Below are 23,550 nucleotides of genomic sequence, written 5' to 3'. Positions count from 1 at the left end.
GCTTCGTTGCTTTGAGTTCCTTTTGCCCTTTTACAGTTTGTGTTGTCTTAGAGAGGTGGCCATCGTCATTCTCGTTCACTGACTGGGCGTCGCAGACTCTGCCTGTATCTGAAAACAGCAGTTACAGGCCGGTACTTAGGAGGTGGTGGTTGCTGTTGATTCATCCTGGGGAAGAGTTCTGTCGAATTTCCTCTAATCAGACACCTGGCATCCTTCTGACGCTCGGATGGCCCACCTCGGTCATCTGGGTGGTCTGGGGGGTGCCCATCAGGATCACCGTGTATCTCCCAGATGCACACATCTGGGAACGGTCTCCCCCAGCCCTGGGTGTGAGCCCTGGTGGAAGCGAGGAGACCTTACGCTCACTAAGCACCTGCCCTGGGCTAGGTTTTGGGCTTTGCGGAGGTCACTTTTCCTCTGGAGAGCTGTGAGGTGGCTGTTGAGTCTGCATGTCACAGAGAAGTGAAATACCGGAGGGCTGGGAGCCAGCTCGCCTTCCCGCAGAGCTTCGCCTTCCTGGGAGAGGGAACCGGACCCAGACACCGGACACTGAGTCTTGCCCTTTGGTGGGAGGGGCTTGCTGGTCTACCTGCCGCGGAACTCCCCAAGGCTGTGAGTGTGATGTTTCTGGGTCCCGGAACGCCCCAGGCCCACAGTGGGCTAGATCGTGTCCCCCCCAGCGCCCTCTCCTTGCCTGGTTTTGTCTGTTCCCACGTCTGTGACCTAGAGGAGGTCTGGCGGGCAGCACACCCGCCAGCTCCGTACCGGCAGGGGAGTGCGGGCTGTGGGCAGGAGCGCGTTGCTGGGCGAGTAAATAGTACTGAGTGAGAAGCTCGTTCTCGCGCTTCCGGACTCAGGCATGCTTTGCACGCCCGTTGCTCCAAGTACGTGATCAGCGTCGTCCTCGCGTAAGCCGAGCCCGCTGTGTGCAAAGGACTAAAAGTTTTTATTTCTGTGCTTTACAGCAAAAAGATGAAGGCCTTAGAGTCGTTGATTGGGATGATTCAGAAGTTCCCTTACGATGACCCCACTTACGATAAACTTCACGAGGACTTAGACAAAATTAGAGGGAAATTTAAACAGGTTTGTCCGCTGCATGTGTCTCTCGGCTCGACCTGCCTTTCTCCTCACCCGCTGCACGCAGCCCCGGGCACTCCTGTCGCTCGTGGTCTCGGGGCTGCGTGTCCGCGCGCATGGTCCACAGAAGCATGTTGTTTTTGGGTTTCTGTGTGAGAAAACTGAAGATGGTCTAGAGAACGAACAATCGTTAGAACTTTCGGGGGTGGTGTAGAAAAGCTGTAGGTAGAGAGAAAGTTTTGTTCTAATTTGTGAGTAGAAATAAGTAAGATTTCAAGAGTACATCTTTTATTCTTCTGTGTTTTCAGCTTTGTTCATTGCTAAATGTTCAGCCAGACTTTAAAATTAGTGCGGAAGGTTCTGGACTTTCGTTTTGAGGATGACAGATGAACAAAGACGAAACATCAAGGAACAGATGTCCGTATGTTAAGTGTTTAAAAATGTGATTCAAGGCAAAACAATGATGGGGTGGTCATTGTTCTGTGGGGAGGGTTCCAGTTTAGTCGGTGAAAGGGCTTCCTCCTCCCTGGGGGCTGCCTGTGTCGCCTGGGTGCCCCCCGCAGCCCCTCCACACAGGCCTGGCCTTTGTTGGGCCCTGTCTGCTGTGCAGTCTGAGCGCGCGCCCGCCAGGGCCCTTATGAGGCCACTTCCTCCCGTTCCAGGGTCACTGGCCGGGGGTCCTTTCTGGCTGGGCAGGCCTGGCCGGTTCTAGAGTGGGGGCGGCTCTGGCTAGGATTTCCCCTGGCCCGAGCCTGGACTCGGAGCTCAGAAGAACAGGTTTTTAGGAACTGAGAACGCGGGCTCGACGTGACGCAGGTTGCGGGCAGTGTGGTGGGACTGACACTGGCGGACCCCGAGGATGTGCCGGCGCTGGGTGATGGGCTCCCCTGTTGTTTGTGTAATCCCTCCAGTGTTCCCACTTGACAGATGAGGAAACCGAGACCCGCGGGGACCGCCCTGTGCAAGGGCATCGGCAGCAGAGCTCGGACTCCGATCCCACGCCCCCCTGTCACCGCATCTTGCGTGCCTGCTCTGGAATGCATGGTCACAGCCTTGGAGTGGGCGGCTGCTCTCAGGCCCGGAGTGTGTGGGTCCCCACTGCGGTCCATGGAGCCACGGGGAGTCCCTGTGGCCCGCTGACACGGCCTCTGGCCGAGAGGGGCTTCGGAGGGAGCCCGGACTCGCTCTTCGCACTGTCTCCAGATGGGGCTGGGGCTCTGCAGCATCAAGACGGCTAAGGGGGCAGTACTGTAGGCTAAAGACGGAAAGTTGGGCTGCTGCGGCTCTGCAGACTGGCAGAGCCTTGTGTTGAGGACGCTGCGTTTCTCCTGTGACGCGACTTCTCTTGTCTTCTGCTCACACTGCAGGCATCTGTATCCAGGGGAGGGATGGGTTGGGCGGGACAGGGGGGTTCCGTCAGTGGTTCTGGGGCATCCCTCTGCCCCTCCCCATGCCCTCCGGGGGGGCGCCCTCAGCATTGCTGGCAGGTCCGCCTGCCTGCTTCTCTCTGAGGCAGCGTGTCTGAAAGTCAGGCACGAGATGATTAAAGGGGTAACCGTGAATCTGTTCCAGTTTTTAACATCATTCTTGAACATTCCAGCGATGGCTGCTTTGCCGCACAAGCTGGTGGTCCCGAGCACGTGCCGGAGACTCCAGGCTGGGGCCTGCGCAGGAGCGGGGGTGGGCGTTTGTTTCCCTCTCCTTCGGTTCCCCTGGCCTGCGCACCGAGGAAGAGACGGGGGCTTGGTCCTGCCACGCTGGCATGTGCGTCCCTGGCCATGGCCCTCGGCTCGGTCCCCGCTGAGTTCCTGGGAGCTGGTGTGCTTACGGCTGCAGACAGTGCCTGACCCCTGGCTGGGTCCTGTGGCCACAAAGGGCAGCAGCGGGCATCCCTCGCCGGTGGGACGGGCCAGGGGTGGGATGGGGCAACTGGGGTGGTTTTCGTTGGTGGGTTGTTGGGTTTTCTAAGTTCTCTGTTGTGGTGATAAGTGGAGAGAAAAATAAATAGCCCATTTTAAAGCAAAACACTGTCTGGGAGCATTTATAATGTGACATCCAGCAAATTCATTTCTTACTCCCATGGTGTCTGGGGTCCAGGTGTGAGGGCAGGAGTGCGTTGAGTGGGCCAGGCTGTTGCTTCCGGTTGCATTTCTGTCCACGCGTCTTGTTAAACCCATACCTCATTCCTGTGAGAAAGTGGTACCCCGTGATGAACGTTCAAGGGGGGGTTTCATTCTTCCTCGAGGACCCTGGCTCCGCTGTCAGCAGCTGTAACTGCCCCAGACTCCCCCCTCTGTCCCCCCACAGTTTGGCCCCTCCTGTTCGGGAGCTTTGGGTGAGCCACGGGCAGCCCCTGGGGGGGGCGGGTGGAGCTGATCTTCAGAGCTCTCCCCTGGACATCGGGCTTGGCCTGGGCCCGCCTGGACGAGGCTTCTGGGAACCTTTGGTTATGCCAGCAGAGCCCAGGGACAGCACACAAGGCCACCGTGACACTTCTTCGTTCTGTCCCAGGTGATGCCCCCTGCAGGGACGGGTCAGGCATGAGCAAGGCGCTCTCAGCTGAGGAGATGGTGGCGGAGTCTTCCGGGGGCCTCTGGGAAAGCTGCTGTCGCTATGGAGAGAGCAGATCTGTTGTGGAAATTGTCCCGTGGCGGTGGCACCTGGGCTCACTACAGGCCGCTGACCGCTAGCTCCGGCTGAAGCTGCAGCTGGGCATGTGTCGCGGAGCGCTGGTGGTGTCCTTGAGCCGCTGACAGCCAGCCCGTGGGCTGCTCTGCTTTCAGACTTCACGTTACCTGATGATCGTCCCACTAGTTCGTGGCTGTTCCAGGGGTTTCTGTCGTTCGCAGGCAAGGTGTCCTGCTTGCCCCCGCCCCCCATCACACCTGCTCCCATCCTGGGCACCTGCTTCTCTTGGATGTTCACCTTTGTCCAGATCGGCCTTGAGTTTAGGAGCTTTCCGGTGTGGGTTTTGTTCATTTCTGATGGAACAAAACACTGGTTTCCCAAAGCTTTGGCCTGCTCCCTCCTTCCTGTTGGAAATTCCCATCATATCCTGTGCCACTGTTAGTCTACCCGGCCCCGTAACAGACACCACAGATGAGCTCCCCCAACAGGTAACGTACCGTCCCCTGGTCCTGGAGGCTGAAGCCCGAGGTCCAGGTGTGGGCAGGGCAGGGTCCTCCTGAGGCCTCTCTGCTCATGTGTGGATGGCTGAGCTCTCCCTAGGTCCTCACGGGGTTGTCCCTCCGTGCGTCTCTGTGTCCTGTAAGGATCCTGGTCATGCTGGATCAGGACCCACCTTGGTGACCTCATGTTATCTCCGTCACCTCTTTAAAGACCCCATCTCCAGGGGCACCTGGGGGGCTCAGTGGGTTAAGCCTCTGCCTTTGGCTCAGGTCATGGTCTTAGGGTCCTGGGATCAAGCCCCGTATCGCATCGGCTCCCTGCTCAGCAGGGGACCTGCTTCCCCCTCCCCACTGCCTGCTGCTCTGCCTGCTTGTGATCTCGTTTCTGTCAAATAAATAAAATCTTTAAAAAACAAGAACTAAAGACCCCCGTCTCCAGATACAATGATGTCATGAGGTGCTGGGGCTCAGGAATTCAACGTCGGAATTTGGGGGACGCAGCTGAGCCTGTAGCAGCCACCCTGAGCGGCTGCGGGGAAAGAATGTTGACCGAGGACTTAGAGGAGAGAAAACGTTTCACCTGGAGCTGTGTCATCGAGTTCTGGAATGTGAGTCATCGGGACCAAGGGCAGTATCTGTGTATAAACCGAACTGTCCTAGCAGAGGGCGATGGTTTACTTTTCATTTCATATTCACACGCTTTTTCTCCACCCCGGGGGTCAGAAAAGGATTTGAAGGCACTTGGGGAGCATGTAAGGGGAGTGTTCAGAATGAGGGAAGGGGAAGGTGGGCAGGGAGGGCTTCCTGGAGGAGGTACCCTCCACCCTACTGCGGGGCTGGCCCTCAGCTGCGCTCCTCTGTTCTTCCGCAGTCTCTCTCGCCCCAGGGTGCGGCTGAGTGGGGCGGAGACCTTGCGGCCAGCCCAGTCGTGGCCCCTCACTCGGCCCCTTACTGTAGAGTTGGCTGCCCTTGGCCCGCGAGAACTTAGGGCCACTTACTAGGTGGTTTCAGGATTTAGGGAGACACTGGGGGGGGCCCTGAGCACAAGGCCAGGTCCGCCGTTTGTGCTTGGTGAGTGCGAGCTGGGACTCTCCTGGGGAGGAGGGCAAGGAGCGCTGGGCTGGCCACGCTCTGGGAGGCGGGGGGCCGGGCCTGGGACTGGCATGCGCAGCTCGCAGGGAGGCTGTGTGTGGAGACATTGGCCCGTCTCCACTAGACGTAGCTGAAAATGGAAAGGGTTCATGGCCCCCAGCTCCTCTGAGACTCAAGGCCCACTGAGACCCCCTCAGGAGGGCTCCGCATTCTTCTCTCCCACCCTGCGTGGCGGTGATGATGCCCCGGATGTGGGCCCCAAGGCCCAGGCCAGAGCTGCCCGCCCACCGTCCGCAGGCTATTGTCTGCCCTGGGCCTCAGTGTGGCTCAGGGCTGGGGGCCCCAGGCGGGCCAGGGGGCTGTGGGAAACGGATTAGAAGCCTCGCTGCGTAAACTCCTGATCAAAAGCATTCCTGGGATGACAGAGCCCTGTGTGGTGCGGAGGCCTGGCGGCATGCGGGCCCCCAGCACCCCCGGGCACAGGTGTGCCCTCTGGAGCCAGTGCTGCCGTGGCCACCGCTGGGAGTGGCCCGTGGTGGGACCGTTCTCCCCGGCAAACTGCAGAGCCAAGATGTGCGGGCAGTGAGGCTTCCAGGAGGCCCCTAAGGCCCTGGGCTCAGATGAGTTCTGGGAGCCTGATGCTGGGGCTGGGGCCTTGGCCCCTAGGAGCCTGGCAGTGCCCACCTCTGCAGACCTGACTAGCCTTCCAGCTCAGTGCTGAGTCCTCATGATGAAGGGGTCTGCCCGCCGCCCCCGGGTCAGGCAGTGTCTGCCACCCTGCAGCTTACAAAGCTGGGCCTGCCCCCGGGGCCCTGGCCTACTGCTCTCTCCGTTGGCTGGGAATGGGGCCACGGAGAAAGAACAGTGGGGGAGTGGGGGACACCCAGGGATCATGGTTCCAGAGCCAGGGGTGGGAGCACCTGCAGGGAGCGTCCCCTCAGGGGAGGGATTAATAGTTGAGGCAGTGGGGGCAGGAAATAGTTGGGAGTGCCTGGAGTCCTGTGGGCGGACACTGGGGACACTGGAGTGAGTGGGGAGAGGTGGGGGGGATGATGGCTGGGGGCTAGACAGGGGTGAAGGGGAGAGCTGGCTCAGGTCTCAGGACCTTGGATGAAGCTGGAAGGAGCGAGAGGCCCCTCGGGTGGTTGGGAGGTGGGGCCCAGCGAGGACAGGCCTTTGGGCTTGGGAGAGGGGCAGCAGGGGGCGACTTGTCTCAGAAGTCCCTCACAGGCCATCTGTTATCCCACACAGATTCGAGGGGCAGCCAGACCTCCCACCAGGGGACACGGTGGGTGGTTTGCCAGGTAAGGCCTACAGAGTCCTTTCTGAGGGTCTTCCAAGACCCAGGGCGGGGCATGGGGAACCTCCAGAGCCCTTCTCCCCGCCGCCCTCTGCCCTGCAAGGGCTCCGGCTCCCCCGTCTGCACCTCACTGCCCTTCCACTGAGCCCACGGACCAGCTCTGCAGGCCGGGCTCCCCCACTTGGTCGCCCTCATTTCTGCTTGAACCTGATGCAGTGAGATTGTTACCTCTGCTCCCCCAAAACCACTCCTCAGGATACCCCTGGCCGGCTCTGACGGCCCCTCGGTCTGCTGTGTCAGAGGCCCTTTCAGAGCTCCAAGCATGCACCTGCCGGACGTGGGGCTGCCGTAGGGGAGGTGGCAGTCCCAGTGCCACCACAGCCCCTGCTCCCAGACATCCCTGTGGAGGCTTCCTGCTGGGAGGAGGGTCACCCGTGGGGCAGGGCTGGTATACAGCAGGAGCCTCATAAAAGCCACAGCAAGCTGACCTACCAAGGAATGATATCCTTGGCACATGACCTGGCTTCCATCCTGAGCACTCACCACCCAGCAGCCCCAGGGGTAGGGGGGTGGGGACACTTTGGGGACCCCAGACTCCAGGAGGAGGCCCAGGTCCCACGGAGCCGGCTGTGAGGCCTGCTGTTGCCTTTCCTGTCCGCTCCCCACCTCGGGCTGGAAATGAGGCCGACCAAGTGCATCTGAAGCCAAGGCAGGTGTCACAGGTGTCCACGAGGCCTCCTAGGTCACGGGTCCGTGTGAAAGGCCACCGGACTGAAGTCCGAACATGCACTTTGCTGTCGTCCCCGAGCTGGGTGGGAGTGCCTTGGGACCTGGACCATGATTCACCAAGAACAAACAGCAAGTTTACGCCAGAGGAAGGTTAGCGAAAGTTGGCTTGTTTATTTTCCCATCTGCAAATATCCTGGGGGTGGGGTGGGGGGTGTGCCGCTGGGGAGACGTGGGTTGGAGCTGGTCCTGACAGCAGGCAGGGCCTCGCCACTGGGGTCAGAACTCTCCTCAGGTGGTGAGAGCCGCCTTGTAGAGGTGTCCTGACCTCTTTCCAGCGCCCCCTCCCCATGTCCTCCCCACCAAAAGCATCAAGGACTCCCTCCGCATCACCAGGGGACATCTGGCCGTGTCAGGAGTCATTTTGGGCTGTGACAACCAGAGACTGTCCTTCCGTCTGGTGGGTGGGAGCCAGGGGTGCGGCCAAACACCCCACAGTACACAGGACAGCTCCCGGACACCCAGGAGGATTTGGCCCCAAACATTGGCAGTGCCTGGGCGGGAACACCCGCCTGCCTGCCATCCCCCCAGCCCAGGACCCAGCAGCTCGGACCCTGTTTCTCAGCGCCGTGCCCCTAGCTCCCCACTGGCCCCAGGAAACAGGCAGGCCCCGCACTGGGGTTTTAACCAATTTTATTTCTAGACTTTTCACGTTTGTCTTTTGTTTTCTGCTGGAAACGTGCCGGTTACATGTCTGTGCCACAGTGTGCAAGCCGAGCACCCCCCAGACCAAAAGTGCCCGCCCACCAGAGACCCTCACAGACTAGCTGGTCACAGGACAGACTCCGCTGTGCTCCCCAGACCTGCCCCCGGCCTTTGGCCTTTGAGCGCACATAACGTTCAACCCCTCCCCCCCACCACGAGGACAGACCGTCCCTCAAGGACCCCGTTTGGTTCAGACACAGAGATGCCGCACCAGAATGGTTGAGGTAAGCAGAGGCAGTGTTCCTGCAGGGGCGGGGTGGGGCGGGGCTGGGGCCTGCCAATGGCCAGGGAGCACCCAAGGCTGACCCAGCGGGGACAGGGGCCACCCCGGGGTGCAAATCCTTTTGGTTCGGCAGCGTGCTAGGCGACTCGGCACGCAGCACGGTCAGCCGGCTTCACTGAGATCTGGAGTCTTTTAAGTTTTTAAATCAGCATCTTGCCGTAATGCAGAGAACACACAGAACACTGGTACTTAACAGACGCGACACCCGGAACGTTCACCAAGTCCAGAAGCGAGTCCGCTCGTCCCGAGTGACCGAGTCGCGCCGCACAACCCCGCGGTGGCACATGACGGCACCTGTTACCATAATAATATAATAGTGCGACTTCCATAGCTTCACGGGGAGAACAATACGGCTGTAGAGACTCGGGAGGTGGCCCGTCCAAGGCTGGGGGTGGGGGACAGCCCAGCATTACAGGCACAGGGAGGAGGCAGTCGCGGCCCCGAGCCCACCCCTGCCAGGAGCCCACCCCTGCCAGGCCCATTTCGGGATCCCGGTCCGTGTCTGCCTGCCGGAGCCGGACCGCCGGGTCTACACATGGCTAAGAGAAGCATGAGGTATCGTGAAACAGGAACCTTTTTGGAATAGAGCAGTAATCACATTAAGTCAAAATTGATCACATAAAAAAAAAAATCTACAAAAAAAAAGCATCCTTAATACATTTTTCTATGAGAAAATTAAAACTAGAAAATGGCAGTATATGACATTGTAAAACAGAAACAAAAACTGATCTTCCAATAGCAGCAAAACAATGTGAAAGAGATACAGAGAAGCGATGTGGATGGGTTTCCAAACTGTGCTGGGAAGTCATCGGTAGCAGCGAATCGAAGCGGGAGACCGAGCCGCTGCCTGGCCACCGCGCGGTTTCGCCGTCGGTCCTCTGCTCGCCCCCACCCGTGCCGCCTGCGCCCTCGCCAAGCACCAGCCCTGTGCCCTTGCCGCCTTCGACTCTCCCTACGTAGTCAGGATGTGCAAATTGTCTGTTGATTGCTAAACTTTTTTTCAAAAGGAGGGGGACAGGGGACAAGAATATGTTGGGGCTGAACGCGTTTTCAAGTACCCTCACTTTCTGTGGAACTCCGAGGCCTCTCCAGTGGAGTCCCCATCTGGGGAACCGCCAGGGTAGGCCCAATTAGCCAAATCCATGCTTCTCTGGGTTATTCCTCAGGATCTTTTTCTCTCTCCTATGAGAAAGGACCTAACTTGGACAAACTGTACGAAACCTACAACATCAAAGACGCGCGCACGCATGCGTGCGTGTGCGTGTGTGTGAATCAAAGGGAGATTGCATTACTTTATAAATCATACTGGCCTTACGAACATCCTCTGCAATAAATATTCTTTTTAGCCTTAACTATAAATTATATATTTTAGTGTTTAAAAACCTTCCTAAGCCTTAAACTACGCATTCTCTAGGTCAACCTTGAAAGGCCCCCTACGCTTCAAACACCAGTTGGCACCAAGGACTCCCGAACTTCCACTGCTCTACAGAGAAAGGAACACATCACCCTGGCAACGTAAGAATGTACTTCTTGACCGGAAGCTCGCCTTCAAGAACGTCCTCTCCCGCTAACTCCTCGCCACCACCCCGTCTGCACACAAGGACGCGAATATTCCCAAACCATTCCGTGAAGAAACCGCGCCCCCCCCTCCACACACAACAGACACGAGAGATTCCCTATAACCACTGGATCGAAAGTGCTTTGAAATGGAATGGTTCTAGAATATTGAGAAGGAAAGAAAAGGAAAAAAAAAAAAGAGCTGTGGGTTTCACCTGGATGTGAGCAGGCTTGTGGGTCTGTGGGGGTGAAAAACCAGCATCTCATCAACAGGCAACTACAAAAATAGGACGATTATAAAAATAGAATATATTAAGTCGCTAGGGCAGGATCTCTTCTCAGCAGCGCTGGACCGCTGCGCCGCTGGCCCCGGGCCCAGCCACCGGCTCCTGCTCAGGCCAGCACGTGACCTTGCCGAGCTCTACGCTATGCTAACTGAGGTTCCATCAGCCACGGACAGGTGAAGAGTTTACACACCTACCTACGGAATAAAATAAAACACACGCAAAGGGCTTATAAAGTGACTACATGCACGAGAGCGCAAGGGGCGGGGGACCTAGGACCACCACAAAGCCACGCTAAGGGACAGCACGGGAACACGGTTGCTACCACGAAGCCACGCTAAGGGACAGCACGGGAACACGGTTGCTACCTAAAATCCTCTTCTACTCCAAAATGGCTGGTTGGCTTTTTTCTAGTTTTTTAAACATGTTTTTATGCTTTTTTTGTTTTGTTTTGTTTTAAACACAGACTCACATCTAGTCCCCCCCCCCCCTGCAGACTCGTTCCTCGTGTTAATGCCTATGCTTACGACAGAGACGCGAACACATCCGCACAAAATCTAGTCCGTTAGGGGTGGAAGAGCCTCTATTCTGTAGCAAACCTCCCCCCACCCCCCAGCTCAGGGTTATGCAAATACTATTTTTTTTTTTTTTGCCTCTCTTTTTTTTCCTTTTTCTTTTTTTTTTTTAAAGACAGTATTTTTTGGGTCCTTTTTTTTCTTTTGTTTAAGTCAGAGATGGAAGAGAAAAAGAGCAAAGGGGGAAAAACACGACAGGAAAGGAGAAGGAAGCTCTTTCCCTTCTGGCGGTGACCGGTCCTGCCGAGGAGCCCGGTCCTGTGAGGGCAGCACCAGGGGCCGGCCCCTCCCGCGCCGCGCGCCCCCTCAAATGTTCACATCTCGCACGTCGGTGGGCGTGCAGGCCAGGTCGGCCTCCTCCTCCTCCTCCTCTTCCTCCGCCGCCTTGGGGTCCAGGCTCTGCTGCTGGGCCTGGCGCAGGCTGGACTCCAACAGAGCTTCGATCTGCTCCTGGCACGCGCGGAGACAGTCCTGGCCAGACGGGAGACAGGGGTCCTCAGATGGAGGCCTGTGGGCCGGTCCCCTCCCAAACACCAGCATTTTACCCGTTTTGGGGGAAAGCACTGCCTCCCCCAAATCGGGTGAAGGAGAACTTGGGGCCATTGCCCAAACTCCAGAACCGACCAGCATGGGTCCCCCGCTTGGCCACAGCGCCACTGGCCATCTTCCGTGCACGGGGATGCCCTTGCCCGCCCGCCTGGCGTCTCCCTGGCCAGCCTGATCCCTGCTTGCTGTTCTGCTGGCCCCGTCGCTGCCCTTGACCGATAGGATGCTGTTCGATCAGCCGGGAGAGGCCCCCTGAACTCTGCTTTTCGGACTTAACCTCTGCCACATCAGCCCTTGCAGTGAACCCAGCCTTCCACGATGAATGGCCGTCGAGAGCGTTGGGCCGTGCATGGCGGAGGACGAACACTGGGCGGCCCGAGGCCCAGAATGCACTGGTCCGGCCAGTGCCCTCCTCTAGGTCTCCACGCCCAGGAGGCTCTCCCAGGAGCTCAGAGGTGCAGGTGGTGGGCTGCTGGCCCAACTCCCGGCATGCCCCACTGGGCTTCTAGCCTAGAACACAGAGTCTCCAGCCCAGCCTGGAAAACAGACCTGCACCTTCCCCCCAGGAACCGGGGAACCATGGACGTGCCTGGGGAAAGTGCTGCTGAGCTCCCAGCCAGGTGGGGCTGCAAACAGGAGTTCTCTGCCCCAAAGCAGTGGCTCCAAGCCAGCAAGGGTCATGAGTGAACCCCTGGGGCTCCGTCCCGCTAACGGAGCTCCACTTTTCCCACGGAGGGCTTGCCTACCCACTCCTTCCGCATCTGTCACGGCGAGTGAGCCAGGCGGGGTACGTGCAAACAGCGTTTGACAGATGAGGAATCAGAGGCCCAGAAGGCTTAGCGAGGCACGCAGGGACTCCTAATAACTTCCTCGGGCTCCGATCCCAACCCGCAGCACAGCCCCCCAGCCCCCGCCCCAAGGCCAGATGGCTCCGATCTGCCCACCTGCAGTGGCTCTCGGCAGGCAGCTCTTCCGGGCAATGGTTTACTTGCCGCTGGGGATTTGGGGGACTGTGTGGCCGAGGGGAAGGCGGGGGGTGCAGGAAGGGACTCCCCTTTGCCACATGGCCTTAACCTCCTTCTCGTGGCCAGAGACCTGCAGCTTTGGCCTGGGAAGAGCCACACCAGTGACCAGGGGCCAGCTCTGGGGAGGGGCAGACGCAGCTCCCAGCTCGAGGATACACAGGGCTCCGCGGCCCAGGCTTCCCGTGCCTGGGCTCCTCTGCGCTGGTCGCCGGGTAACCAGAATAACGAATTTCAGTCCAGCTGTGATTGCGGTTCCGATCTGCAGCTGTCTGTGCCCAGGTTGTCTGTGGTGTCTCCCTCCCCAAGGGTGAGCTACAGGGCAACGCTGGCCCCCAGCAGCCGGCCAGGGCACCCCATTCCTCTAGGAGGCCCAGTAAGCACGGAGACTGAGAGGGGAGCGTCCCCAACCCCTCTGGGAACCACCTAGTCCCAGCAAGGACAGAAGTAAGAATGCGGTCTCCTCCAGGCAGCCAGCAGCACCAGGCAGGAGATGGGCAGGCTTCTCTCCACAGCCGGGCTTTCCTGAATGCTGTGGCGGGGTGGCGGCTGCCAGGGCCCTTGAGGGTGGACCCCCAGAAGGCAGTCCAAGCCCGAGCCAGACCTGGACTGGGGTCAGAGCAGGGCGGTGACTCGCTCCCACTCGGCAGACCAGCGGAGGCTGAGAGCTGACCCGCCAACCTCGCTGGTCTAATCTAGTAAAGGCCACAACCCCCCCTAACTGGGATTTTCATTCTTTCTCTAAGACAAGAAAGGAACCGGCAATCAAACAATGGCATCTCGAAGAAGGAAGACACAATCGTGCTCGGGCTTGGGGCTCCAATGGCAGCAGCCACTCAAAGGGGGCCATAAAACACGCGGTTGTCTCCACGGGCCATTGTTGCATCTGCAGACCTCACAGAAGCCCTTTCAAGCTCCCTTTTACGAGCCATCCGCATTGTGGCTCAGACAAAGCCCCACTGGGCCCCAACTTCACATGCCATTAGCACACGGATCATTGCCGGGCCTGCCTTGTGGCCCCTCTTCCTGGACAGCTCCCCGGGAGGGCTGTATGGCTCCCGCCTGCCCCTGGGAGCCCTGGGAGCACCAGAATCCCGAAGGACCCTCCTGGCCTGCCCGCAAGCTCTGGGAAATGCTTCTCCTTCCAAAGGAGCTGCAGGAGAGTAGGGAGAGGCCGGCAGCTTTGGGCCAGGTCCCATGCCTCTGAATCCGGCACCTGTCCCGGCCCACACATGGTCCCCACACCCACCACTTCGGGGGCCTTGGCGCGAGCACGTCATTTCGCATCAGCGAACTTGTAGCTTTGGGCCCCCATGTGCTAGAAGTTTCTAGTACCTGGCGCGGGAGCAGTGCCCTCAGTCACTTACCGCGTCACACTTGATCACTTTGGAGAGGAACCGAGTGAGGCGATGGCAGGACAGGAAGCTGTTGGAACCTCCCAGGTGCAGGCCTTGCACGGCGGCCACCACGCTCCCGGCTGCCACCATGGACGGTGGGTTGGAAATGAACTTCACGTCTGCAGCGGAGAAGGAGAGAGGCGAGGGGGCCGTGAGCAGGGGACCCTCCACAGGACCCGGTGGTCCCGGCAGTCCCCAGCCCCAGCTCTGCATCAGGGTGTGTCCCCACCAACGGCTGGCCTGGGCTGATTCTGAGCGCACGACCCAGCGCTAGACAGAAGCCAGGCCTGGGAGTCACCTGATGAGCTTGTCACGTTCCCTTGAAAACGGAAAAGCAAACAGAGGAAGCCACCATTGGCAGAGTCCGACTGCAGAGCCTCTGGGGAGGGTTAAGGGACATCACTGTACCTGAGCCTTGAGAACGTGTTGCTCATCCACAAAAATTAAAAAAGGTGACGGACTACACGGAACAAGATATGCTGCTGGGCCCCAGGGGCGGGGCGTGGCTCGTCGGTCTACGCTCTGGGAGGGGCCCACGGCTCTCACCGGTTCCCAGGAGTGTGCAGGGGTGGGGGGCAGCGGTCCCCATGGTGGCATGGGGTGCCCGTCCCCACCAGACCTTCCTCCGGGGACCCCGCGGAGGTAGCATCCTCTCACTGCCTCACCTGCCAGCTGCCAGCACTCCCTCCCCTTTGCCCCGAGGCACGGCTCAGCGAGGGATGGGGGAGACCCTGCCTTTGCCCCTCGGCTGAGCCCCAGCACCTCCCACCCTCATCAGGAAAAGTTGGGCAAGTGGTAAGGATGTGTGAATGGCCGCGCAGGGCCAATGGGCTGCCATTCTGGGGCAGGCAGTTAAGAGTTTTTGGTGGGAATGGCCGCCGATTTCAGATTTTGGGGCGGGGGGGACCATGTGGTGTCTTTGTCAGACCCTTCGTCCCCTTTTCCATGCACGGAGTGCCAGGGCCTGGGGGGCCTGAGGGTCGGGTCTCTCCCTGAGGGTCTGCTCCCTCCTCTGGGGAGCAGAGAGCAGGCCAGGCCAAAGGAATGTGGCCAGGTGGGGGGCTGGGGAGCCACCATGGAGGGGCGACAGAGCCCACCACTGATACCGTGAAAAAGAAATTTCTTAAGAGGCAGACACCTCCTTCCCGCCTGACATTGGAGCAGTGCTCCCTAGTCTGGGAGCCCGGAGCCACGAATGAAAAGCTTTTCACTGAGGCCCTGTCAGGTGGGGACAGAAATTGCCATGTCCCTAAACTAGTTTGGCTGGACCTTGAGACTCCCGTCCACAAGGGCTGGTGAGCTGGGGACAGGCTTGCTTTTGGAGCCCCCCTCCCCACGGAAGGGTGTGCGTGTGTGCATGTGTGAGCATGTACATGTGCACAGCGCAGGTTAGATGGGTGTGTGTGTGCAGTGCAGGGCTTACGTGTGTAGATGAGTATGTGTGTGTGTGAATGGTACCGTGTAGATGTGTGTGCACACAGTGGAGGGCTCACACGTGTAGATGAGTGTGTGCGAGTACGGCGCGGGGCAGATGAGTGTGTGTGTGTGTGTGTGCACACTGCAGGGCGTATGTGTGTAGATGAGTATGTGCATGCGTGAATGGTACAGTATAGATGTGTGTGCACACGGTGCAGGGCTCACATGTGTAGATGAGTGTATACGGCACAGGGCAGATGAGTGCGTGTGTGTGCACACTGCAGGGCTTACGTGTGTAGATGAGGAGGAACCCAACTGCATCCCCAAAGCTCTGACCCTTGTCTCCACTCTGCTGGGTGCAGAGCAGGGCAGGCGGGCCTGTGGCCAGAGCGACCCCCAGAGGCGTCGTGGACTCGCGCTAAGACCTACTTGTCAGTCCTGATGAGTGGTCAGCCCTGGTCGTTTGCTTACCTAACCCACTGCAGTGTCCGGAAAACTCCAGGACACACGGATGAATACACATGTTCACCAGGTGTGGGGGACGTGTGCACTCGTGTGGGAGCCCCAATCTGCGGGCCCCCCAGAGCAAGAACAGAGCTCCTCCCCTCATGGCACCATCAAGCGGGACCCTTGCTCCGTCGAGGACAAAAATATCTTCTGGGTCTTTTGCTCAGGCCTCTGTCTCTGCCAACCTGTTTCGGAGCAGCCACTCAAAAGTGAGAGGTCCTTGTGACCAAGGGCAAGGCTGCATCTCCGTTACGTTCGAAGTTCGAACTGCACAGGCGAGCATCTGGACCCGGAGACTCTGTCCCAGGACGTGGGTGGGTGGGTGACCCTCTCCTCCTGGCCTGCCTGTTCCCCACCCCCTGGAGTTAATGTCTGGGAGAAGCTGCCCCCCCCCCCAACTTTCCCTCAGAGGAGGCCCAGGGCTTTGGGCCCAGGCTGCACCCTACAGGCTGGGGCAGCTTGTTGGGCCCAGTCTTAGACAGAGGCCGGCCATGCGCGCACACACCGACTCAGGGCAGCTGGGGAGTCAGCACTGAAGCCCACTTAGCCTCTGCGCCAGGTCAGCTCCCCGCATGGCCAAGCCCTGCACATGGGCTACACACCCCGCTTCCCTGGGGTTCTGGGAGAGGGGGAGCTCCAGGCTGCCCCGCCATCCTGGGGCGATAGGGGGAAGGGTGTATGAGAACTGTTCCTTACATTATCTCCAGGAAACTCTGCCGTTTCTCTGAACCACTTTCAGCTCCATAAAAGGCTGCCTGGACGTCTCCAGAGGCCTCTCTCTTCCTAGGCGGCCCAGCCAGAGAACGCCTCCCTGCCTGCTTGTGGGGCTGGCCCCTGGAGGCTGATGGGAGGCTCCCCGGCCCTGCCCCAGGGTCAGAGCTACCACCCCTCAGATCCATCCGGACGACAGTGTCCCCTACTCCTCTCACTTGGAAGGGCTCGAGGAGGGGGTTCACGCCTTGAGCAGGAGGCGGAGGATGGGAGACCAGCAGAGTCTTCCTGACTCTTGCCTGAGCCAGAAATAGCACCCTGACATCAAGAGAGTGCCAGGAGGTGCCAGACTAGGGGTTCTACGGCTTGTGGAGAGGGAGTGATGGATGCCCTGTGGCCCTCTGGTTGCCCACGGTGAGCCCCAAACACAGGTGACAGCAGAGGCGGCCCACTGCAGAACTGGCTGGGACGGGGGCCTGGGTCCCCAGGCAGGGTTGCCCACCTCATGTGATCAGAGGGAGAGAGAGAGGGTGTCAGGGTAAGGGCTGGGGGAAATGAGAGGAAAGGCCAGCGTGTGTCCGGGTCTGTGGGAATTTGCGCCCAGTACTGAATCCATCGCTGCCCAGGGGCTGGGGCCCGGGCCGGGTCAGGGAGGGGCCACCAGGGACCATCCAGAGCCCCACCAGGGGGAGGGACGACTGGTCCCCGCTGCCAACTGCCCCAGCCCAGCCCCAGGCTTCTCTGAAGCCCCTCCCAGCGCTCAGATTCGCTGCGCAGGCGGGAGGCACCCCCTGGCGGGGCCTCAGGCAGCCTAGTTCCTTTGCGGGCCTCCCGTAGCACGTGGGTGGTGCAGGCCCTGTGGGCCGACTCCCCACCCCTGTAGGCGCCCCTGGCAGGTGGCCCAGCCCAGGAGAGGCCAGAAGGGGGCCCCTTGAGGACACGGAGAAGGACTGGTGATGGGGAAGGCAGGCTGGGCAGCCAAGGGAAACCCTTTTCAGCACGGAGTGACCAAGTCTGGCGGACCATCCACCCCCATCCCGAAGGCACTGCTGGTGGCTGTGGCCAGCCTCAGCAACCCGACCCAGGAAGGGACCCCCCCCACCGCCCCTCACCGAGCCCCAGCACTCAACCAAGGGACGAGGAGCACTTCCTAGAGCAGGAGGGGTCTGGGGACCAGCTCGTTAGACGGGGAAACGGAGGCAGAGGGCAAGAAGCTCCTCCAGCAGGGGCGAGGGCCCCCAGGGAGGCCGGGGAGCAGCGGGACCCAGCCGCCCTACCTGTGGCACAGAGGGCGACGAAGGTCTGCGCGTGCTTGCGAATGATCTGTCTGTTCTCCTCGGCCGCGGGCATCTTGGACAGGAAGTGTTCGATGAAGTCGTGCGGGGTCACCGCGGCCAGGTTCCACTTGAGCTTGTTCACCAGGAGCAGCTCCATTTGCTGTGGAAGTGGGGTGAACCGGCGTAAAAGAGGGGCGGGGCCGGGCCCCCCTCCCCCACTCCGTGGGGCACGGCCCAGGAGCGAAGGCACCGGGCACGTTGGGGGTCCAGGAAGTGGAGGACAGCACGCCACCCCAACAGAGGTCGAAAAAGAGAGGGTGCCGTAGAAAGAGCCAACTGTGCCCAAGTGGGGACCAAGAAGAGCCACACCTGGAACGCAAGCCCTTGTGAACCGCGCGCTGCCCGCGCCGCCGTCGCTAGAGGGCGCGCGCCGCCCGCGTTTCGGCCGCGCTAGGGGCGCCGCGGAGGTGGGAGTCGGAGCGACCTTGTGTGGTGGGGCGCGCTGGGGATGGGGGCGGCGGGGGTCCCGCCCGCTCCTCCCAAGGGGCCCCACCGGTGTGGCCCCCAGCCCTCGGGGCGTAGGGTGCGGCATCGGCCTGCGGGGGGCCTCCCGCCCTCTACACCTCCCCCACCCGGGGGTTCCTGGGGCTCCAGGGGCGTGGGTGGGCCGCGGGGTGGGGGGGTCCCAGGTTACCAGCAGCTCGTCAGGCCGGATGGAGTTGTCAGTGTAGATGCACAGCTTCTCGGCCGTCAGGGGGATGGTCTCCTTCATCTTCGAGGCCACGAACATGCAGGTGGCCCCCAGCAGCTGCAGGCGGCTCTTTTTCACGGGCTCCAGCGACAGGAAGCGGTCCAGGTAGTTCATGGCCAGCGGGAAGACCTCCTCCTCGCACTTCTGCTCCTCGCAGACCTGGGGGGCACGGGCGCCGTGACCGCCGCCGCCGGGCCCCCTCCGCGGGGACCCCGCGCCCCCCACCCCAGCTCGTGCCCGGGCGGCCGGTCCCGAGCGCGCAGCGGGTCGGTCGTGGGGGGCGGCTGAAGCCGCCGCTGCCGCGCCCCCTCCCCCGCGTGTCCCCAGTGCCCACCCAGCCCGAAACTGAAAGGGAAAGTCCCCAAGAGGCTGGCACGGTGGGGGCGGGAGTGGGCACGGCTGGCGGCGTGCGCCGCGCGCGGGCGGCCCGCCGCGGGGACCCCGGCCCGCGTGGGTGCTCCGGGGCCCGCCGGGCCGGGGCTCGCCCCGAATGGGGTGCGGGGCCGCGGGGCGGGCCGCGGGGCTGGGCGCCGTGCTCACAGCGCCTGCGAGACACAAAGGTGGCGTCCCAGGCCGCCGCGCCGCATTTCCCCAGACGTCATCTTTTCAAAAAATATTTAAAAATATAAAAAAAATAACTGGGTCCATAAAAAACCCCTGAAAATGACCCTCGGGCGGCCCTTTACCCAGGCCGGGGGTCGAGAGCTCGTTGGAGGCTCCGGGGAGAGCCCTAGGAATTCAAACTCGGGGGCCCCCCTTCCCCCTGGGCGCGGGCGCCTTTTCCCTCTCGCAAGGGCACCACGCCGCACTTTCAAAAATTATTTTAAAATATCTGCGAGTACCCCGGGCGCCCGCCGAAGGCCTGAAAGTGTGCCCCGGGCCGCCGGCTCGCTCCAGACAGGTCCCCCAAGCTGAGACCCCTGCAGGCCAGGGTCAATCCCCAGCGTCTTGGGGGCCACGCGACCTTGCAGCTCGGCGTGCTCTCCGGCCCAGGCTGGCCGTGCGGGGCGCCCCGGGACTTGCAGCTTGAACAAAGGGGCCCCTCTTCCCGAGCGGGGTCCCCCCCAAGCTGCCCGCGCTCGGTCCCCGCGCCCCTCCCTCCGGTTCACCGCGGCCGCGCGGCCCCTCGCGGCGGCCCCAGCGCCTCGCCGGGCGCTCCCCGCCCCCACCCTGCCCCCAATTATTAATAAACACTTTTGCTTTGCAATAAAAGAACAAAGATGGCGCATAATACTGGCACGAGCGGCCCTTGCATACGTGTCCATGGATATTAATTGAAAAATCAAATCTATGCCCCCTCCCCCTGGAGCAGGCGGCCCGCGGCAGTGTAGCAGGAGAGGAGGCGCAGGCGGGGGCCACAAAGGGCGCCCAGGCCGCCGGCCCGCACCCTCGAGTCAATTGGGGTGCCCCCGGCAACTGGTTTTCCCCGAAGGGTTCCCTCCCCGACCGCTGTCCCAGACTACCCCCGCCAGGATAGGGAATTTCAAACGACCCCACCCCCCACCGCATTTTCGTAAAAAAAAAAAAAATACCCACAATATCTATATATTTTGAAAACGCGATTCCTAGCAACCCCCGGGCAAACTTCAAAGTTGGGGTGGGAGAGAAGGGAGGGAGACGAGCGGCAGAGAAATGTGGGTTTGGGCAACAAGTTGCAGGAAAATTCCTAAAGAGCCGCCCGAAGCCCCGCACCTCCAGCATCCAGGTGGCCACGATCTTCCGCATGGACGGCAGGATCTCCTTCTGCACACATTTGAAGTAGGATACGGAGGGTGCGCAGGTCTCCTCCGCCTTGAGCATGGCCCGCAGCACCCGGTCGTTGAGGAGGTTGGCATCGGGGTACGCCCGGCGGATGGTCTCCACCTCGCAGCATAAGAGTTGGTGTGCCATGGCTGGGGCTCTACTGGGGGGCCTGGGGACGGCGGTGGGTCCCGGGTCGCTCCGCGCTCGGCTCTGGCTCCAGCTGCCCCGCGCTCCCTCGAGCTCGTCTGCCCCTCGCCGGAGCGCGCGGACGCTGCTGCTCGCTGCTACTGCGCCGACAGCCCTCTGGAGGCTCCAGGACTTTGCAACTTCCAACAAAACTCCCCTGTAGTCCGTGTGACGTTACTGTTGTTAAGCAGAGATCAAAGCCCGGCAGAGAATGGGAGCGGGCGGGGGGGGGGGGGCGGGCGCAGGGGGAGGGGGCGCGGGCTCGGAGCGCCGGGGAGCGGAGAGGGGCAGAGCCCAAAAGCCATCCCGGAGGCGCCGCGCCTGCCCCGCGGCGGAGTTGCCCCGAAGCCTGGTTTTCATAGAAATGCAAATCGCCCGAGGCTGCCTTTCTCCCCGCCGGGGAAGAGGGGTGCAGGGGTGTCCGCTCTCCCCGAGTGGGTCCCCCGGGATTGGGGGGTGGGTGGAGGTGGCTCTGCAGGGGGGACAAGTGAGGTGGGGGGCGGCCAGGCCACACGCAGCCGGGGGAGACCGCATGGAGGGGGCACGCTGGGGCTCGGAGACACCCTATATCCGAGCCGGGAGAATGGGCGCATTTCCGAAAACGCCACGGGGGCACCCACGGGCGGAGAGGCGGCCAAGGGACCTCAAGTGTACATCTTCTTTCATTTTCATTAACACGTGTAAATTTCAGGAACCACTTAGCACTCAGGGACGCGGAGCAGAGTCCGTGACCCTGCTGGAGCCTTCTTTCCCGCGCCGGAGGGGGGGGGGGGTCGTTGCAAATGCCGGAGGGGATATCCCTAAGCCATAAAGGGGTTTCAGCCTAGCATGTGCTCGCTCAAAAAGTAAAATAAATAAAATAAATGCCCGAAAATTCCAGCAGCAGCCCAAGATGGTGGCCAGCCTTTCCTTCATCCTGTCCTCCTCGCCTGGGGGATCTGCGGGTCGCCTTCCTACCTTGGTCAATGCAACCTTCCAGGGGTCTCCGATCGCCCCCAGCCCTCGACCCCCATCCCGGCAATTTAAGAGTTAGGAAGACGCCTTGAATGAAAGACTGCAAAGCAGTGGTCTCTGTCCTGACTTACTTTTTAATTAAAAAAATAAATTTAATCGCTGGAAATATTAGTCGCTTCTCTTGCCTCTGACAAGACCACCGGAAGCTTCCTAATTGGTTTTGTCGGGGGGTGTGGACATCTCAGCACCTTTTCAATTAGCCCGGGGCTGCATTCGTGAGCCTGTGGGGGGGGGGGGAAGGCGGGGGCCGGCAAAAATTAGAACAATTGTAAGTTAAAGAAATGGGTGTTATTGATCTGGTTTTTAAAAAATCTATGTATATTAGTGGTTATACAAGAGGGAACCCAATGTTATCGCTACCTTAAGAGGCAAATAAAAGAATACAGAAAAGTGGGTTTTTAAAAATTTTGTCTTTGGTGCCTTCTTTTTTTTTTTTTAAATAAAAGGATGTTTTGCCCAATCTTAACTTTTGTTGAGTTTTTACATTGCTTGCCCCCAATTAAGAAGACCATTCATTTACTTCCCTCCGAATACAGTTTAGGGTCATCAAACCGCCGTAACCCCTAACAGTAAAGACTCAAAGAAAACGCAGGGAAAAGCCCCCTCCCCTTCGCAAGGGTGCGCGCAGCGAGACCAGACACCCCCCTCGCAGGGCTGATTCTTCGCGCTCCCCTCCCCCGCCGGGAATTAGGGTCACTGAAATTCCGGGTCCAGCAGGGCAATTACCCCCGGCTCACGCCTCGGAAGCGGTGGGTGGCCCGAGCAGGAGCGCCCACCGCCGTGTCCCCCTCCCCGGGCACCCACGCGAGCGCCTCGCGGCAGCAGCAGCCCGCGCACGAGGGCGGCCCGGCTGCTTTTTCATTCATAAAATCCCGACCGGGCGGCTGCCCCGATGATTTATGGGACTGCGCGCTATCGCCGGGCGGCAGCTGCCCCGCGGGGCGAGGGGCCCGAGCCCCGCGGGCGCCCCCGGCCCGGCCCGGCCCGGCCGGCGACGGCGAGGGGCGGCGGGTCATAAAGAGGCTCGCCCACTGCGGCCAGACGGGCTCCGGGTCCGGGAGGGAGCTCCCCCCTAACCCGGAGAAAGACGGAGGAAACTGGAATTAGCATGAGCCAATGGGGGCGCGGCGCTGTTACTAGGCGGACCGGGCAGATCTCGACGAGGAACTTCGTTGATTTCCCCGCTCAGGGACGGGCGCAAAAGTGCAAGCCCGGCGGGCGAGCGTGAAGAGCCGTCCAGGAACCCTCGGGGGAGGCGCAGGAATGTGGGGCCTGGCGGGGAGCGCCAGCGGCCCAGCCCCCACCCCGGGGAGCCCAGACACGCGTCCCTGGAGCTGCAGAGGGAGCCGCCGGCCCTGGGCCCTCGTGGGCGGCTGCTCCTAGGAGAGCCGAGGACGCGTTTTTATTTTATTTTTTTCCAAAGAGAAAAGCAAGTCTTAAAAACTTTTCTGCAGCAGCGTTAATTTTGCACCGCCTTTTAAAAACTCGCCACGAGACAGGACCTGCGAGTTCTGGGCTCGTTTAAAGTGCTCCGCGCTTATTTCTCGGTGACTATTTGGAGACAAAGGGCCAGCGACCCGATCGAGAAGGCACTGCGTCGGTTGGAAAGGAAATCCGAAAGTGACTTAAATCACCTTCCCGCTTTCCTTGCCGCCCACCCGTCCCCAGGGGAGACCGCGGCCGGCCGGGGCGGATCCCCGGCCCCGAGAGGGCGAATTCCGCGGCAGGCGCGTTTGCCACCATCCCTGGCTGTGGGAACCTTCATTCAGGCGGGGGAAGGGAACGCGTTCATTCAGGAACCGGCCCGCCGCGGCGCCGACCCCTGCGCGCACTGCGGCTGCGCCCCGCCCCGCGGGGGGCTTTGGGGAAGGGGCGCAGGCCCCAGTGGAGATCTCCTACCGACTTGGACCTCCCGCAGCCGCCCACCCCATACGGGACCGGAGGGGGCGCACCCAGATGGGGTCACCTGCAGCCGCATACCTGGCGGCGACTTGAAAGGACAGCCATTAAGTCGCTCAGGAAAACTTCCGAATGCGGGCCACGGGGTCCCAGGGCGCTGGGGTCCCCTCCCCTTCCCCCACCCTGCGGGCCTCCTGGGGGCGCGCGCGCTGAGTATCTCCGCCAGGGCTGCACCCGGCGGGCTTCTGGCGCTCCAAAGCTGCGGGGAGCGTCGGGACGAGCTCTGGGTCCGGC

At 60.8% G+C, this 23,550-nt stretch overlaps 2 protein-coding genes across 4 annotated transcripts in view; one reads left to right on the top strand and one right to left on the bottom strand.

Moving 5' to 3' along the window:
- Nucleotides 1–23,550, top strand: part of LTO1 (LTO1 maturation factor of ABCE1) — a 116,596-nt gene that overhangs the window by 4,813 nt on the left and 88,233 nt on the right. Inside the window, exons 4-6 of one of the 3 annotated variants that reach the window (XM_059150356.1) lie at nt 966–1,083; nt 1,386–1,494; nt 1,989–3,102. The exons of 1 other annotated variant lie outside the window; for it this stretch is intronic. In XM_059150356.1, coding sequence (XP_059006339.1) covers nt 966–1,083; nt 1,386–1,454 — 187 coding nt within the window. In that variant the 3' untranslated portion in view covers nt 1,455–1,494; nt 1,989–3,102. Of the gene's footprint in view, nt 1–965; nt 1,084–1,385; nt 1,499–1,988; nt 3,103–23,550 lie in introns of those variants that run through there. One more of the 3 variants, XM_059150353.1, reaches the window with a different exon arrangement.
- CCND1 (cyclin D1) lies at nt 8,000–20,502 on the bottom strand. Its single transcript, XM_059150341.1, has 5 exons — nt 20,107–20,502; nt 18,358–18,573; nt 17,664–17,823; nt 13,723–13,871; nt 8,000–11,258 (listed from the first exon to the last, which is right to left on the bottom strand). The coding sequence occupies exons 1-5, from the start codon at nt 20,302–20,304 to the stop codon at nt 11,094–11,096; spliced, it is 888 nt and encodes a 295-aa protein (XP_059006324.1). The 5' UTR covers nt 20,305–20,502; the 3' UTR covers nt 8,000–11,093.

This window comes from Mustela lutreola, chromosome 1 (assembly GCF_030435805.1).
Source record: "Mustela lutreola isolate mMusLut2 chromosome 1, mMusLut2.pri, whole genome shotgun sequence".
Taxonomy (NCBI): domain Eukaryota; kingdom Metazoa; phylum Chordata; class Mammalia; order Carnivora; family Mustelidae; genus Mustela; species Mustela lutreola.
This window is presented reverse-complemented; position numbering and strand designations above follow the sequence as displayed.